Raw genomic sequence first — 18438 nt, 5'->3', positions numbered from 1 at the left:
GCGATGGAAACCAGATGTGGGATCACACGGTCACACTGAGGCAGGGCAAGGAGCAGAGATACCACCGGGAGTCGCACTGGAGGAAGGATTAGTTGGGATGACGTTGAGGGTAGAAGCAAACCCCCTCACCCCGAGATATTTTTTCTTTGAGAGATCAGAAGATTGCTTTCTGGCCTGCATTCCTGGGTTCAGGGCGCTCAGGCCCACATTTTCCTTTGCCCCTTCAACTCTGACCCCGCTCTCAGTCTCCCTTGAGGAGTTCTGTGCAGAACTGTGCAAATGAGCGCCAGCACCCTGAGCTAGGTACTTCCTCCATCCGGGGATTTTCCCTGCACTTTATGGAAAGCTTCTCTATCTGGTCTCCTTCAGCGGAGTCCTTCCACCGCGGGGAGACCTGTTTCCTCTGTTCTTTGCATTTTCTCCGTCCAAAAGGTCCTCCCAGATTGGGGACGGGGCTAGCTTCAGCCGGGGCTCCAAGGCTACCTGCGAGCTGTGTGACCTCGTCCTGGTGATCGCACCTCTCTGAGCCTCCATTTGCTCGTCGGAAAATTGGGGACCCCAATCTCCACCACTCCCTGTTAAGTGTGGAAGGGGCTCAGTGCGCCGTAAACGTTCTTTTCCCTGCCTGTGGCCGGTCCCAGGGCCCCGAGGCATGCGTCGGTCAAGGAAACCACAACCCATCAAACCAGAGATCACAGACTGCCTCCCCCCCGCCCCCCCCCCCCCCCCAGCAGTGAGCAGGTGACAGCGCTGCAATGGGGCCATGCCTGTGCGTCTCCAAACTCCACGCTCTCCACCCGGCCGGCCAGAAAGCCCCCGGGGCTGGGCGAGGAGGGGAGACAAGGGGAAGAGGCCGCTCTCTGAAGCTTCTGAAAGCCGGCCCAGCGGAGGGCTTCTCCCGTGGTCGAATGAACACAAGTCCCTCCGCGCCCCTACCCAGAGCCCTCACCGAGGACGCGAAAGGGGCCGCGCAGGGACGGCTGCGGCGCGTGTGCGCTCATTTCTCGGAGGAACCGACCTTGGGGAAGAGAGGTTGGAAACGGTGGAAAAGGTACCAGCGGGGAAGCCGGCAGCTGCGCCGCCAGATTCGCGCAGAAAGTGTGCAAACGAACGCCTGCACCCCGAGGCTAGCGGCCCATCTGAATCCGAATGGCAAAACCTGTTAGGTGTTTTTTTGTTTGTTTGTTTTTTGTTTTTTAATCTGTCACTCAAGTTTTGCATGCCCTCCTCCCCTAGGCCAAAGCTGGGACCAGATCATTTCAGCCCAGCCTCGGGAGCCCTAAGGGTCCCGACACCTCCGCGGCCCCGCCTAGAATCGGAAAAGCCTTCGGCGCCTCGGGTAGAATCCTTAAGATCCTCTACCACCGGGGAGAGGAAAGAAAGGGCCGGGGCAGTGGAGGGAGAGAAGGGAGAAGGGGTGGCGGGAGAAGGGGGTTAAGAAGGGGGGAGGAGGGGAGAAGAAAGAAGGGATTCTGATGGGGAAATTCACTCTCTATTCCCCACCCCCCACCCCTCCCTCACCCCTTCAAAAAACCTTAAGAGGGTTTTGGGAGATCAGGTCGACTTTCCGAAACATCTGAATCTTTTTACAGCACTCGATTCTTTTCCTGGGCCAGCTGTGGAGGGGAGGAGGGAGAGGCGAGAGTAAGAGAGGGAGGGAGGGGAGAGAGAAAAAGAGGGAGAGGGAGAGAGGGAGGGAGGGAGAGAGGGAGAGAGAGAGAGAGAGAGAGAGAGAGAGAGAGAGAGAGAGAGAGAGAGAGACCAGGAGGGAGGAGGGAGGAGGGAGAGGAGCGAGCAGGCCCGCCCGGAGCGCACAGCCTCCTCGCTTCTCCAAACTCCGGGCCAGGGCGCGCGGTGGCGTCCTCGCGCTCTCGCTCGCGCCCCCGCCCGCCGCCCGCGCTCGCCAGGCATGAACGCTGAGACCTGCGTCTCTTACAGCGAGTCGCCGGCCGCTGCCATGGACGCCTACTACAGCCCGGTGTCGCAGAGTCGGGAGGGCTCATCGCCGTTCAGGGCATACCCCGGCGGCGATAAGTTCGGTGCCACTTTCCTGTCGGCCGCCGCCAAAGGGCAGGGATTCGGGGACGCCAAGAGCCGGGCTCGCTACAGCGCGGGGCAGCCGGACCTGGTGGCGCCCCTGGAGAGTGGCGCCGGGGCGCGGGGCTCCTTTAACAAGTTCCAGCCGCAGCCACCCGCGCCGCCGCCGCCGCAGCCGCAGGCACAGCCGCAGCCCCAGCCGCCGGCGCAGCAACCGCACCTCTACTTGCAACGAGGCGCCTGCAAGACGCCCCCGGACGGCAGCCTCAAGCTCCAAGAAGGCAGCGGTGGCCACAACGCGGCCTTGCAGGTCCCCTGCTATGGTGAGTGCACGTGCGGGTCCCTCGAGGCTGGGGACCCCAGGGCCCGCGGCTTCGGCGCCCTCGAAACCTATCAGGCTTGCGGGAGGCAGGAGTTGTTGGGCTGCGGAGGTGCGGGGCCGAGCAGCGGGCGACTCCCGGTAGAGAAATGGGGATCCGCGGCTCCCAAGGGACCCAGAGCTCCGTCTTGCCCTTTCATCTCTACCGTCGCCAAGGCCGAGGAGCGTTTGAGCTGTTAAACCCGACTCGGAGTTTGTTTCACCCCCTCTTTGCTGTTTCCCCAACCACTCGCTTTGCGCTGCCTTCGGCCCGGCTCTGACGCGGCCGTTCCGCACCGGCTCCAGGCGTGCGGCGGGAAACTGGCGGCTCCGCGCTCGGGCGCAGGGTTCCCGGCGGCCACGGCCTCGCTCCCCGCCGGCCTGGAGGCTCCTCTGGCGGCGCCACAGGTGGGAGCGTCGCAGGTGCGGAGCGCAGTCGTCGGAGCGCCCGCCCGGGATGCCGTGCAACAGGGACGCCACACGGACTCGGGTCCAGAGTCGCCTGGGGCCGCGGAAGACCCGAGTCCAGTGGCCACCCGAGCGCGGCTCGCCGCCGCCGCCGGGAGGTGGACCGGCCAGGGTTCCGGAGCGTTTCTCTCGAGGCCAGCCGCGGAACAATGGTTTAGGGGTGACTGCCGGGAGGCAGGAAGCCGAAGATCTGGAGGGGGCTCGGTGCTGGGGGAAGAGGGACGTTTCTTGGTACTGACTTGGGCCCACAGGGGACCGAGGCCTGAATGACCTCCAGGCCCCTGGAACGCAGGCCTGGGCTCCCAGAGCTCAGCGGCCATAGTGGAGAAGAGGGCCTCTCTCAAGGGCGGCCTGAGCCAGAGCAGCGAGGAGCCTAAGCCCTGTTTTCCACAGACTGGGAATTGGTGAGCCCCGAGCTGGGAGCGAGGGAAACGGAGAGGGGAGGGGAAGTCTTCCCTGGACTAGGAACTGTAGGTACACACAGTCTCCCCCTGAGGCCTTCAGGCAGGCCCTAGAGACGGGCCGGTGCTGACAGGGCAGTGGCTTTCGCTGAGCCGATCCAGGCCAGATGGAGAGGCACCAGGCCTGGGACAGAAGTGGGACCTGGTGGAGGCCTTGGCAGTGGAATAGCCTTAGGAAGGCAGCCCACGGCAAGCACTTTCTTGCACTCAAACGCGCTCTCCCTCAGGCTCCGCATTAGTTCATTAGGTGGTTGTTGACACGCACAAAAATTCCCACAATCATACCCCTGTCTACACTTGCATTCTACACACACACACACACACACACACACACAACCTCTTCCTCAGGAGCCAGCGTGGTCACACATCAGATACACTCACTCATGTGGCCTCGCACATAGTCACACACTCCCAAACCCATAGGGCAGGACTGAGAGCAGATGTAGAAGGATCCGGTGGCCTTTCCCCACTTCCTCCACCTTCCTGTTGGAACGAGATCAGGCATTCAGATCACAGCCGCTCTCAGCTCACACAGGTGCTCCTTCCACGCTCAGCAGCCCACCCTGTCCCCATGCACTGGCCTGCCTCCTGGCCTCACCCAGGGCCCTCCTCACCCATGACAGTTGGGACTGTTAAGTGAGAGCAAGTCACAAACTGGGGGCCCCATGGAGGTGCATTGCGCAACCCCAGGAGACTCCCATGCTTTCTCTTCCACGGCACCGGCACCGGCACCGGGTTTGCGTGGTTTAAAGAAATTCGCTGGTGAGGCTGCTGAAGAGGCTGCCACTTTAGGCAAAGAGAGATCCCACGTGGCTTCCACGTTCTTCTTTAGAAGATGCCTTCAGGTCCAGGGGAAAAGGGATAAGGGCTGGTCCCCTCCGAGCACCCCCTCTGAGCCCCACTGGGCCTTCACAAGCCAGCTTGGCTCTTTCTCTACTTGCATCAGCCACTGGGGCTGCCCACAGTGTGACCTGAGAGCAAGTAACTCCCCCACACCCCAGTCCTCACCTGCATTGCGGGGAGATAATAGGAAGGCCTTATTGAGTGGTAAATGTCCCCCACGGAGAGAGGAGAGAGCGGAGTCTAGTCCAACCTCCTCCACATTTCCATGGGGGGGGGGGGACTCTGTGCCGTTGAGAACCTCTAAGCACCCAATTCTGAGGACAGGACGGGCACCTGCCCCCGCTGTGGGCAAAGCCATAAGCTGAAGGTTGGGACGAAAGGCAGCCCGAATCGCAGACAGGGCCCACTCCCGAGGTGGAGGCACATCTCAGGGCAAAGCCACAAACAGCCAGCCGCTCTTTCCTCCTCGCAGCACCGCGTTTCCCTGCCGGGAGGAGCTCTCTGGTCCTCGCACAAAGGCGATGGGCACGTTAGGTACAAGATCAGGAACCGCAGGCACCCAGAGGTGAGGCTCTGCCCTTTCCAGGGGTGGCGGGGACCAGAGCCTCTGGGGTAGACTCTCTGGACCGCCAGCAAGGAGGGGAACGGAGGCATGTGCTGACAGCTGTCCTCTCCCTCGCTTGTCAGGCCGTGTGTTCAAAAGGGGAGAAAAGAGGTTCGAGGAAAAAGCCTCGGGATGTTCCGGGGAGCTTGGGGAAAGTGGGGGCAGACAGGGCCCGGAGCTGATGCTTGGCTGACCTCGGTCCTGACCTCAGGTAGCTTCCATCTCGCACCCTCCTCCCCAGCTCTGTTGGTCGGAGCGGAAGCCAGTGACTACACCGAGCTCAAGCTCGAGGCTCCCAAGTTTCCTCCTGGACCTCAGCCCTGGGATCCACTCCCTGAGATCAAGGGGTCCTCTGCCTGGGGGTGGGGGCCGCCGTCTGGACTGTGTGGAGGGCGGGGGGCGCATGGTAGGGCAGCCGCCTGGGTCTCCACAGCGTCGGCGGGATTTTCTCCAAGTCGCCAGAAGTGAAGGTGAGAAACCCTCGCCCTCTCTACCCCTAACCCGGCCTCGGTTTTCCCATCAGCACTAAAAGGGCGACGGGCTCCAGGAGCCGGCAGTCCCCTGCAGCGCATTCACCAAGAGCCCACCGGGGTCTGGCCTGCTGCGGTACCGACCTCATGGGCTCTGGGCGCCGGGCTCCTGGGTCTCCGGGCTCTGGGTCAGCACTTCGACCTTCCGAAGTCCCTGCCTATCCATGGCCCGTTTTTGAGCGCCTGGGCCCCAGGAGACTCGCCAGGTTGGAGATTGGACATTTCTCAGCGGCATGAACAGCCCCCTCGCTGCCGGGGTGGGGGCTCAGGAACCTGGCCCTCAAACCCAGGGCCAAATCCCCCAGCCGCCCCAGGCGCTCCAGGCCCTGCCGTGCGCCCCGGACTCTTCTGGGAGCAGCCCCGCTTCCTCTGTCTTTCGCTTTCGATTCGGTGCACGCAGGTTTTCGTTGCTCGCGGATTGCTACCCCCCCATCCACCGGCGAGGGCAGCGCTGTCCGCGCTGAGGTCCCGCCCGCCCGAGGCTGCTGGGGCGCCCCTGAGGGCCGGCCCTGATTTGTGGAATGAGAGGCACTTTTTAAACGCTCAGGATATTTATTTCCCCACACAGACACAATCACACACCACAAAAGGGTCAACTGTGCCCCAATCGGGTGCTCTTTGAATTTAGTCAAAGAACCAGCGCGGGGTTTTGAATGGGACCCGAGAGACGTGGGGAAGCCGAGATGCTGGCGGAAGCAGTGAGCTCCTTGGCTGGTGGTGTGGGGTGGCCGCGGGGACGCTGGAGCCTGGGGGCCGTGGCATCGCCGACCCCCGTCAATTTTGGAGGAGAGGGAGCGAAGGAAGATGCTTTTCATTTTTTTCGTTTTATAATTTCGATAGCCGCCAGCCTGCTCCAACAATCCCGCTTAAACACAGACCTTCGTAAACAGAAAAACAGAAGCCCTGCATTAAGGAACTAGTATTACTTTAAATCGATCGATTTGAACAAAAGTTTTCTTTCTTACGAATCGCTGGCACGCAGTGCAGTCCGGTGGGAAGGTGGAAGAACCGCGTGTGTGTGCAGCGGTGTAAGGACCACCTGGGTCCTGCCACCCCTGTGTGTGTTGTGTATATACACACACACGCGGAAACTTCGGGGGGAAAGTTTTGATAAGTTGCTCTAAGAAAATTGCAGCAGAGACCTCGGTGAGCTGGGGACCACGCCTGTGCCAGTCGGTGGCGTTTCCTTCGGGAGGATGGCTTTGTATGCCCCGCATTTGCGGGGTCCCGATGCCGCTCAGGCAGCAACCTCGCCGCCTCCGCCTCCGCCGTCACCGCGATGCGGAGATGCCCAAACCCGGAGCGGTGCGCGCTGCGGCCGGCCCGGAGCGGTGGTAGGAAACCAATTTAAAATGCCACACCTGCAATCCAGCCCGAGCCCCCGAGGACTTTCCTTTTGGAGAGAGGCCGGGGCGCACTTTTCCAGGGGACCCACCTCTCGTTACCTTGGCCTCAGCCTGTTTCTCTCTTCCCGCAGCTCTGCGCGGGCAGGGCTTTGTTTGGGTGGCCCATGGAAACATTGAAATTCGTTCGCAATGGAAATACTGCGATCTTCGCAGACACGGGGGTGAGGGGAGGTTGGACTCCCGCGTGTTTGGCTTCTCCGCCGACCCCTGGACCAGGAGCTGGAGGCAGCAAGCGGGGAAAGAAGGGGGAAGCTGCCGGAAGCGCCCGCAGCACCGCGGGCACGAAGCGGGGACGCTGAGTGGTGCGCCTTTCTCTGCGAGCAGGGGGAGCTGGGGGAGAAAGCTTGGCAGGAGATGTTTCCTTCACTAGGAGCTTCATCGTCCTCAGCTCCCACGTCCCTCAGGGACCTTGGCCCAGGCCCTGATTTGGGGACAGTGAGATCCCAGTCTGGGTCTGGGCCCGCGGGCCAGGCGCCACCTGCCCACATATTTCCCGCAACAGCTAGGGGGGGGCGGGGGGGGGGGGCGCCCGGGACTCGCTAAGGTGACAGGGGAGACATCAGACTCGGAAACCAAGACAGTGAGGCCCCGGCTACATGGCGGAGTGACATCGCTTGGGCGATGTATTAAAAATGAAAGCCACCCTTGGTCTTGGTCAGGGGCCCTGGGCGCCACACTCCATTGGCTGGTTTGCCCGGGACAGTGAGAAGAGGTCCCTCTTCCAGAAGGAGCCCTGTGGCAGAAAGAGGAGGCGCCTCTCTCTAGTCAACAAGCGCCCCCTCCCCCCCCCCCCCATTCTAGCCACAGGCTGGTGCCTGGCGGAGTTACTGATGCCCCCAGGGGCCTGCCCTCCAGAGGTGCAGCCCTGTACCTTCTCCTCTGGTCTACAGGTGTGCCAATGAGCGACACCCCCACTCCATGCAAGATGCTCCTTCCTCCCCCAGTACAGGGGTGCGGGTGGCCTGGGAGCTGGTATCCCCAGAAAGGCTGACTCTGTGGTGCAGCAGAAGCCCCGGGTGCATCCAGGGTGCTGTCTCCGGGCCACCGGGCACACCAGACCCGCGCCCACCACTGTCCCCAGTGGTTCTGTCTCCTGAGCAAAGACCCGCTTCTCTACCCCATCCCACCCCAGACTGCCAGCACGGAGGAGGAGGAGGAGGAGGAGGAGGAGGAGGAGGAGGAGGAGGAGAAGGAGGAGGAAAAGGAGGCGGAGGAGGAGGAGGGAGAAGCTCCCTGGAGAGAAGAGTCAGGCAAAGTGGAGACTCAGAAGAGGGAAAGGCTGGGGGGCACGGGGGGGGGGAGGGGGCGATGCGGGGGCAGCAGGCAGGTTCCGATTCTGGCTCCTGAGGCAGTTGCGGGGGCGGGGGTCACTGTGGTGCCCATGGCATCTGAAATGCCTTTTAGGAGAGGAGGGTGACTGGGAGATACTGGTATGGGGGTGGGGGTGAAAGAGGCACCATAGTCCTTCAAATACCAGCCTTTCCCTGTGACCCCTGCTTGTACTTGGGACCTCCAGATAGAGGCTGCTGGGCGCTGGTGGGAAGCCCGTGCGTGCTTCATGGGATTCGGAAAGCAGATGGCGGTGGAGCGGATTCTCCTTCCAAACGGGGCCGCAGATCATGGGTGTCACGCCAGGCACCTAGGTGGGGGCACAGCGGCTGGCCCTCAGCGCGCGCCTCGAGCTGTGATGGAGAAGACAGAGGCTGTGGAAGGTTCGGTCAGCGCCGGGAGGCGGTCAGCCCTGGGACAGGGGGCAGGCGGTCTCCGGACAGGGGGCAGGCGGGCTGCATGGCCTTGGGAAGGTCCCCTCCTCTCCCGTCCTGGGTCTGGATTGTAGCGCAGTGAAATATTGGAGCTTGGACAAGTTTCAAAGACCCTTGAGGCGTTTCTGTGCCGGTACCAGTTTGGACCCGCCTTCTCCGTGTTTCCCTGCCCTTCCCACCCGTACACACACTTCTGTCCAGGAGAAATGGGACAGCGTGGACAGAAGAGGCTTCCCAGGAGGCAGCGATGGGCCCTGGGGGCTCCCTGGGGTGTGCTAAAGGCACAGGGACCAAGTGGGCTGCAGTCTTGGGGGGCCACAGTGGTAGACAGGCTGTAGGCTCCAGGCTGGGGCTTAAACGTGGAGGGGGGAGCTACGGGGTGTCTCTACGCTCACAAGTGGCCAGGCTCAAGCCGAGGCTGTGGAGTTCCTGGCCCCTCCAGGCCACTCGAGTGCTGTCTCCCTCATCTTCCTGCGCTGCACCCACTGAGCACCTACGCGCAGACCTGGTCCTGGGAGGACAAGCCAAGCACCTGCCTGCTACCCTCTGGCTTCCGTCCTTCCGGGGGCATATGTTTGGGCATAGGAAGTGTGTACGGACTGGAAGGGGGACTGAAGAATTGTGTCTCGTTCAGACAGAATGTGGCTGGAGCATGGGTAGGGCCACCTGTGAGCATATCCCAGCACCTTTGTCGTGAGTAGAGGCCAAGTAGGTGTTCGAGTGTGCTAATCTGTGTGCACTCCTGTGTGACAGAAGGGCACGACCCCCAGTGTACATGAGCCTCGTGTGCCCGAGGGCACGCACCTACGTACAATGCCAGGGAAACAGTGCTAAGTGCCTGTGCATCACTGCCTGTGGCCTTCCCTGCCCCGGGTTGGGGCTCCTCCTGGAGGCTGACTCATCCAGTGGCAGGCAAAGTCTCGCTGTGGCCCATGGGGGTGGCACCCAGTCCCCAGCATCTTCCCGGGGCCTCCACAGGGTCCCCCCCAACCCACCCACACTGCAGTGAGGCCTCCCCTTGACCCCCAGCTCTTGAGCTATACCCTCTGCTCTGTGTGGCTCACTCTGGAGAGAAACGATTGTCTGCACCATTGTTTTGCATGTTGCAGATCCCATTTAGCAGATGAGCAAACTGAGGCCCAAAGAAAAATGGGGCCCTGTAAACAGGGTAATGGGAAGGAGGGAACCACTGCTGAGTTCTCTTCCTTTCACTGCTGGGGGTGGAGGAGGAGGACGGACTTGGGAAAGATCTGCTCAGGCTCACCCACTTCCTTCATTGTAACCCCTCTACATCGCACACTCTCTGTGCACCAAATACGGTAGATGCTTGTTCCCCCCTCTTCAGAAATAGGGCAACTCCACCACCAATTCCTGGAGATTGCAGTGGCAACAGGAGAGCACCCATGGAGTCCCTGTGGGGTTGCAGGTACTCATCCTACCCGTGACCGGGCAGGGCTGGGACCCCTGCTCTCTGCCTGGCTCCCTGGGCCAGGATTTCTTTCCTACGTGGTGGAAACCATGAGGGCTTGTGCCTGGGGGGTTAACTGAGGCCACATGACTGACCTCCTCCTCTCTCAGTTGACCATGTGCCAGGCCTGGAGCCTCAGGGGCATCCAGGAACCCTGGTACTGCCCACACACACACAGTGGGTCCTGGTGTCAGGTGGGGTGTCCCACCTAGTGTTGGAAGAGGCCCCAGACGTCTGTTGGCCCAGATGTCCTGTTTCCCAGAGGAGGGGACTGAAGTGCCTGATTCCACTCACTCATTGCTCACCAAACTTAGCCCGTCACTGTGCCAGGCCTTGTGGGGGATTCCGAGAAGCGCTGGACACAGCCTTGCCTTCAGGTCCGGGGTGGGGCACAGGATAGTAACTTGGAGGTTCCAGTGCATCAGGCAATGCTGGAATGGGGAGTCCTGGCTCAGGCTGGCAGAGGAGGGCAGCTTGGGTGTGTAGTGGTGGGAAGGGCTGTCTGCGGGGTGTGTAGCTCCTTAGAAGTCCCCCTGCCCCCCAGGTGGGCATCACCTTGCCCAGGAAGGGGCGGTCTCAGAGAAGTTGAAGGAAGCTGGGAGTCGCCACAGGCCTCCTGGATCTTCTCTGGTAGCTGAAAAGCCCTTGCTGCTTCTCTCCTTTCTCCTCGCCCCCCTCCCCCATCCATGCCTTCTTTGGAGATCAAGAGACCCGAGTTCAAGTCCTGGCTTTTCCATGGAAATAGCCAGTGTCTTTGGAACAATCCCCTTATTTCTCTGATTTCGCTCCTATTTTTTCATTTGTAGAACGGGGCTGTTTGGGCCTGTCCTATGAGGAAGGGGAGCGAGGGGTGTTGGTGCCGAGAGGTACGGTGCCTGCAGGATCTTCACCGAAGAGGGGACTGAAGTGCCTGATTTCATGAGAGCGGAGGTCAGTCAGGCGGCCTCAGTTAACCCCCTCAGGTGCATCCTGCAAGGTCAAGTCCTTTGCGGGGGGAGGACGAAGGGCCCACCCCCTCTCATTATGGATCCCCTCCCCTCTGAAGCTGTCAATCTGTTCTCAGTATACATAGTCTGTCTCTACTTCGTTTATTTGGTTCATTAGCTTCCACATGTAAGTGAACTAAAAACATTTCCATCCTCTCTTCCTTTCTCCTTCCTTTGAATCAAGGCCTGGGGGGAGAACCTGACATCTCCTCTCCCCCGAGCCCCTGAAGAGCTCTGTTCCCCTTTCTGTCCCTATGAATTTTCCCGCTCTGTTATCTCATAGACGTGGGATCCTGCCAGCCATACTTGTCCTTTTGTGTCCGGCCATTTGTACATCTTCTTTGGAGAAACGTCTACTCAAGTTCTTTGCCCATGTTTGGATGGGGTTGTTTGGTGGTGGTGGTGGTGGTGGTGGTGGTGGTGGTGGTTGAGTGGTAGGAGTTCTATTCTGGGTATTAATCCCTAATCAGATACGTGATTGGCAAATATTTCCACTCGTTCTGTGGGTTGTCTTTTAACTCTCCAGATGGTGTCCTTTAAATGCAGAAAGTTTTTAAATGTGAGGAATTCCAATTCATTCGTTTTCATTTAGTTTCCCGTGCCTTCTGTGTTATACCCAAGAAATCATTGCTCACGCCAGCAGCATGAAGACGTTCCCTCGGTTTTCTTCTGAGAGTTTTATAGTTGTGCCTCTAAAGTTGAGGTCTTTGACCCATTTTGAGTTCATTTTTGCCTGTAGTATAATAAAGGGTCCAACATCATTCTTTGGCATGTGGACATTTGCTTTCCCCAGAACCACTTGTTGAAAAGACTGCCCTTTCTCCAGTGAATGACGTTTGTCAAAGACCAATTGGCCGTATGTTTGAGAGCTTATTTCTAGGCTCTCTGTTCCGTCCCATCGGTCTGCCTGTCTGTCCTTGCATGCCTTCTTAGGTAAAGTCCAGAATCCCAGAAAATGGGGAACCTCGTAAGTCAACCTGTCCGCCCCCCCCGCCCACCACCACCTCCAGGCCAGTGACTGACAGGTCAAAGAGATTCAGCTCGGGGACACATTTATTTCCCAGGAACGGGGCTGGTGAGAAGGGGTGGAGGACAGACCCCCAGGCCTCTGGCTGGGCCCCCAGCCGGTTCAGAGCCTCCATGTACATCAGCTGACCCTCCTGTGAGAACTTGCTTCTGGGGGGAAATTCTCAGGTGCTCTTAGGGCCTACACACCTGACAAGCCCACATTTGGGACTCACTCCCTTAGGTAAGATGACCCCAGAGCCCTCCTCTGTGGAGCTGGAGGAGCTCCGGGAGGAAAGGACTCTGTCCACGCCCCCACCCCCACTCCAGCATGTTGCCCTGTGAATATAGTCACCCCCCCCCCTTACCCATGGAGGGTACACTCCAAGACCCCCAGCGAATGCCTGAAACTACAGATAGTACTGAACCCTACATACACTATGTTTTGTCCTGTGCATACACACCTATGATGAAGCTTATAAATTAGGCACAGTAAAAGATTAACAACGATAATAAAATAGAACAATAATAACAATATACTGTAATAAAAGTTATGTGAATGGCTTGGGGGCCATTGTTAAGTAAAATGAGGGTCACAGCACAAGATTTTATCACACTGCTCAGAAGGGCGCACCATTTAAAACGTATGAATTATTTCTGGAATTTTCCATTAAATATTTTTGGGCCTCTGCTGCCCACGGGTAACTGGAAGTGTGGAAAGAGGGGCCGTGGATAAAGGGGCTGGTGATAGACAGAGGACTGCTTGAGCCTGTCACCCAGAGGGTGCCCAAAGGCAAGCTTCAGGCACAATTTCTAGTATTCCTAGAATCTTCTAGAAACTTCGTTCTTTCCCCAGTTGGGCTGGAAGGCTGCCTAAAACTTCAGGTGCCTTTGGTTTGGGGAGGCTGGTGTAGCCGGGACCTGGAAACATTTCCGCTTGTGCACTTGGCAAATTGGTTGGACTTTTCCCCTTAGTTTCCTGATCTCTAAAGTGGGGATAAGAATACCCACCTTTCAGGAATATCGTGAGCAAGGAGCTTGGGACAGTTCCTAAAACAGATCAACGTTGGCCGTCACTATCGAGGGGATTTTGCGGGAACTCCGACTGTGTCGGTCTGGTCAAAACTGTAACAGAGAGTTATCGCTGACCTCAATGCATAAAATTGGAAAATTATTACTTGAGCTACACTGTGTGGTTAACAAAATCTTTTCAAATATGGATGAGTAATGAAAGGAACGAGGCTGGCTCTCTGCCTCGCACGAGGGCAGGAGGGATCCAAGTCCGGGGAGGGGCACCCCCAGGCCCCTCAGATCCTACAGCGCCCCCCCCCCCAGCCCCACTCCACCTTGTACCCAGGCAGTGCGAGTGAATGTCTGTTCTATGTGTTCATCTGGCCTCCACCTTCAGACCAGAAGGCCCAGGGCGAGGCTTGTGCGGTGTTCATCTCTGCGTGGGCACAGCTGGGCACAGAGAATAACAATAATCACAGATAGCAGCTAAGGGCACCTTCTCTGGGCCCCAGCTTGCCCCCCTGTGATTAGGGAACATCTGTTCAGTGTCGCCCAGGGGCCAGGCCTGGACTGGGATCTCTCACTGAAACCTTTTGGGAGGTGTTAGCAGCCCCGATTCACAGATAAAGAAGGCGGAGAGCCACCCAGGGCCACTGTCCCCGCTGTGAACTCAGCTCAGGCCCCCTAGCCAAAGTCTGGGCCTTTTCCTCCCCACGCCTCTGCCCTGGGGGCTGATGCCCACTGCCTGGGTGGCCTCATGCCTGTGCCCATCAGACAGGGCCAAGCACACGAGAGAACTCCGTAAACTGTGGCCTGGAGCGCACCTGGGAGGGGTTGTCAGTGCACAGCACACCGCCTCCCTCCACCGCTGACCTGGCCACCCCATCCTGACTGCCCAGACCCCACCTCCCCCTCCTTCCAGAGCCGTCCTCAGAACCAGCCCAGGGCTGCTCCCACGCGTGGGAGGAACGGACAAACCCCTCCCCAAACTTCTGATCACGGACCACGTAGAATGGCCTCCTGGTCAGCTCAGCATCAGCGTCTGGACCCACGTGGAGAAGCATTGCCTGAGCCCCCATGGCCCTGAGCCACTGAGGTCTGTTTCTGGAATGGCCGCTCGCTGCTGTCCCTCCCACCCCCCAATCTCAGGTGCATGAAGGAGGCACAGGACGCTCCCACGGAGAAACTGGTCCTTGAGCACTTACACGTTCGCGCGCCCACCTAAGAAAGTGGCCCAGGTGTCGCTGGGAATGTACGTGGGAGCCAGGTTTCTGTAAGTCGTTCACAGCTGACCTGAGCTCGGTCCGCTGGCCCCTGAGCCCCCCGGTGCTCAATGCAGCGATTAAAACGACAGTGTCCATTGCGTGGTTGTGCCTTCAAGTTGCCACCTCCGTCAGTCCAAGTACGTTTATGTGAGGGTCTTCCTTAAAAATAAACCAGAAGTTGGTGGGGTTTTTTAAATCTTTATTGTTGAAAGTATTACATAGGTCCTCCTTTCCCCCCCATTAACCTCTCCCAGCCGATCCCATCTCCTCCCCGCCCTCCCCCGCAGGCCCGCCTCACCCCACGGTCTGTGTCTGTGGGTTATGCATATATGCAGACAAGTTCATTGGTTGATCTCTTCCCACCCACCCTCCCCTGCCTCCCCTCTGAGGGTCAACAGTCTGTTCATGCTTCCGTGTCTCTAGGTCTATTTTTGCTCATCAGTTTATTTGGTTCGTTAGATTAAACAGGACGTTTTTAAAAAATACGGAACAAAATAAAGTGAACATCTGATTTTCACAGCGGTGACAAATGCGTCACCCCCTCTAGTCTTCGTTGTATCGATGTGCAATGGGCCCTGATTGAAGGGGCCCCGGGCGCCTTTGGACAGACGCCTGTAAATGTCCACGGCAGCTGGCCTGGATGGGAATCTGAGCTGAGGAGAGCGCACCGGGGGAAGGAGGCACGCGTGGGATGAGACGGTTACAGGTCGAGTGATTGTGCTCAGCTCTCACAGCTACTCTGGCCTAACTTGCCCCCAAATAATAACTATTAACACATCACAGCCAATTCCCATTGGGAGACACAGTCCTGAGGGGCTGTGTGAGCACTGGGGGTGTGTGGGGGAGTCTCCATATCCTGCCTGTAAGGTGTGGGGTGGTGCTGAGCTCTGGGACTTATTGTGGGGGTGAAGGGAGGCTCCCTTTGCCCCTCTGAGTGGACCCGTGTGGGTCAGCTCCCCTTCCCCTGCCAGGTGCCAGAATCTCCTGCAGGGCCTGGAGGCAGGGCTGGGGGATGGGGCCTGGACCGGGCCTGGAAGGTGGGCGCTGGGAAACCTCCAGTGTCTGAGAGGAGAGCAGCTAAGGGCAGTTCGAGTCCCTTAGACTAAGATCACAATGCCCCACCCCAGTAAATATCAGGAAGTGATATTCAACTTTAGCCATCAAGGGGGCTTCTCATGGTGACCCTAAAGCTCAGTGTAGCCCTCTGCGATGGAAATCACTGCTGTGGCTCAGTCATATCTCCCCGGGACCCGATGAAGCCTATCTGTGCTCCTCCCTCCTCCCGAGAGCCCGAGAGCCTGGCTCTGGAAGAAAGACACCTCATCGCCTGCCCTGAGAGGTGACAGGCACCACGCTGGGCTTGTAGCTGGACCGCTGGGCTTCAGTCCCAGCTCTGCCCCCTCCTAGCTCTGTGATCTCAGGCAAGTTGTTAAACTAGTCTGACCTCAGTTTCTTCCTCTGTAAAATGGGCAACAACACTGACCTCCTGGGCATCTGGGGAGGATCAGACACAGAAGTGGATGGCTCAGCACCGCTCAGACACAAGGGATTATGTTATTGTTGTTTCTATTATTGTCAGCAGCCCTGGTGGGAGGCCCCGAAGGCTTCTCACTGGGTCATTTATGACCAATTTTGGGAGTTGGGAGTGTCCTGTTTTACCAAAAATGGAACATGCCTTGCCAAGACCTCTCTGGTTTTCAGCATTCCGTTCAAGGCCATGCATTGCTGAAACTTCTCCCCACCTTTCCCACCAGGACTGCCTGCTCCTCCCTGTGGACCTGCTGTGCCAAGGATGCTCTGGCCCATCGGGCCTGGTAATAACCCTTGACTTGTCTGTCTCCCTCCATGAGGCCATGACTCAGGGGAGGCCCTGGGGAGGTGTTCAGTGAATGAACAAGCAGGTGACCCAGGGATTTGATAAATGAAATCTAGACATAGCATGTGGGAGAAGACAGGGACAAAGAATTCAGGGCATAAGCTGGGGGTGGAGGGGACCTAGGACCGGATGGAGCAGGCCGTGCAGGCTGCAGGCAGGACAGAGGGCCTAAGGGACACTGGCTAGTGGACTTTCTTTCCCTTTCCTCCCCCCAATTTCTTAAAAATATTTTTTATTGATTTCAGAGAGGAAAGGAAGGGAGAGATCATTGATTGGCTGCCTCCTGCACGCCCCCTCCTGGGGATGGAGCCCGCAACCTGGCATATGCCCTGACCAGGAATTGAACCCTGACCTCCTGGTTCATAGGTCGATGCTCAACCCCTGAGCCCTGCTGGCTGGGCTCCCCAATTTTTTATTGTGATAAAATACACATAACAAATTTACCACCTTCGTCATTTTTAAGTGTGAGGTCCGTGGTATTAAGTGTATTAATAATGTTGTGCAACCATCACCACCACCCATCCCCATAGCTCTTTTCATCTTGCAAAACTAAAGCTGTGTACCCCATTAAACCACAAGTCCCCGCCCCCATCACCCAGCAACCACCATGCTGCTTTCTGTCTCCATGAACTTGACTGCTCGAGGTACCTCACAGGAGTGGAGTCATACAGGATTTGTCTTTTGGTGACTGGCTTATTCCACTCAGCTTGATATCCTCAAGATTTATCCATGTGTCAGAACTTCCTTCTTTGAGGCTGAATAACACTCCCTTGTACTGCATATGCCACAGTTTGCTTATCCATTCCCCCGCTGATGGACACTTGGGTTGCCCCCGTGTATTAGTTGTCGGTAGGCTTTCTATCTCACCACTTTTTTTTTATATACAAGGAAACCTCACTCATTTACTTTAACTGTAGGAAAGCTGAAATTATAATAGGCTCAAAAAATAAAATACATTTTTAACTGAGTTCCAACAGTAGCTTGACCTCAGGGAACAAAATACTGCCTCCTGCAGGCCTCAGAGGAGCTGGATGGAGACCGTGAGCTCTGAGCCGCCAGACGCTCCTGTGACAGTGAAGGTTTCCGAAGGGGGGCTTGTTCCCAGAGTTGGCATCTACCTTGTCATTTTAATGACAAAATCACAAGAGGCTGCGGACGGTGAGGGGTAGGCGGGAGGTTGCTAACTAAACTCCAGTCTGGGTCCTGTTCAGAGGATTACAAATATGGGTTCCGAAGTAGGATTCCTGGATAAAGTGGTTTTTCCTCATTTATCCACATTCTTCTTTAAAACAAATTTTTGTATTAAGGTAATTTCAGACTTAAAGAAAAGGCACAAGTACAAAGAATTCCCAGATGCCCTTTACGCCAATTTCCCAAGTGTTAATATTTCATCATATTTGCTTTATCCATCTCTCTTGCATTCTCTCTATGAACATATTGTATCTGTATTCATAATATGCATATAAATATAACATACGTATTATTTCCTTATGATCTTCTTAAGAGAAAGTTGCAGACGTATGCCTCTTTACCTCTCAATACTTCAGTATTTGGTAGAAAATGAATGCAAACCAAGACATAATGTCAGGGAGAGAACAAGAGTTAGTTGGGTGTAAGCTGGGGGATGTTGGAGACCCTGAAAACAAGTCCTGAGACAAGGCATTGGCCCACACTGGCGATCCCAGGTGTCACGGGTTCTGTCAGGGCCAGCACTGAAGGGGGGCCGTGATGGGGCCGACGTAGAGGCATCTGCAGGGAGCCATTCTCCTGAGTCCCAGTCATTTCGCGTCCTCCTTGACCTATTCCTGGTGCCGTGTCCAGTCCCACACAGGGGTATCCACCCCAGGAAGGTCCAGAGGAAATGCCCAGGCTTTGGGTTCAGACCCTACCTCTGCCTCTTATCAGTTGTATGTTCTTAGACAAGTCATTTACTCCCTCTGGCCTCAGTTTCTGGGCCTGGGGAATGGGGATATTTCACAAAGTTGTACAGAGTCAGTAACCGTGACCGTGGTGGATGATAGATGTCCTAGCACTGGGTAAAGCACGAAGCACCGTTCCTGGTTTGTAGGGAGAGCTCAGTGCTCATTCGGTTTCCTTCTTTGGCTCTGGGAAGCCCCCTCCATCCTCTCAACCAGAACAAGACCCCCACCCCCCTGTGCGGGAAGAACAGAGAGAGCTTCTGTCTGCAGCCCGGTCTCTGCTGAGTCTCCCTTGGGAAGAACCCACAGAAGAGTTGGCATCAAATCTGCCAGCCACATGGAAAGCCAACCAGGCAAAACACCAGGGCCCCTGGGGAGGGGGTGCGTTCCTCAGCTCATTTGCAAGTAGCTGGAGAGCCAGGACTCCCGGGCTCTGCA

At 57.4% G+C, this 18438-nt stretch overlaps 1 protein-coding gene across 1 annotated transcript in view; it reads left to right on the top strand.

Annotated features, from left to right (window-relative positions):
• Nucleotides 1-1909: 1909 nt before the first annotated feature.
• ALX4 (ALX homeobox 4) overlaps nucleotides 1910-18438 on the top strand; it is a gene marked incomplete at both ends in the record, with an annotated part of 32763 nt that continues 16234 nt past the window's right edge. Inside the window, one exon of the mRNA XM_079788803.1 lies at nucleotides 1910-2360. Within this exon, the coding sequence (XP_079644929.1) occupies nucleotides 1910-2360 (451 nt within the window). The remainder of the gene's footprint in view (nucleotides 2361-18438) is intronic.

Source organism: Cnephaeus nilssonii (assembly GCF_951640355.1).
Source record: "Cnephaeus nilssonii genome assembly, chromosome: 13".
Taxonomy (NCBI): Eukaryota; Metazoa; Chordata; class Mammalia; order Chiroptera; family Vespertilionidae; genus Cnephaeus; species Cnephaeus nilssonii.
Note: the sequence above shows the minus strand (reverse complement) of the source record. Positions and strands in the feature narration are given on the sequence as shown.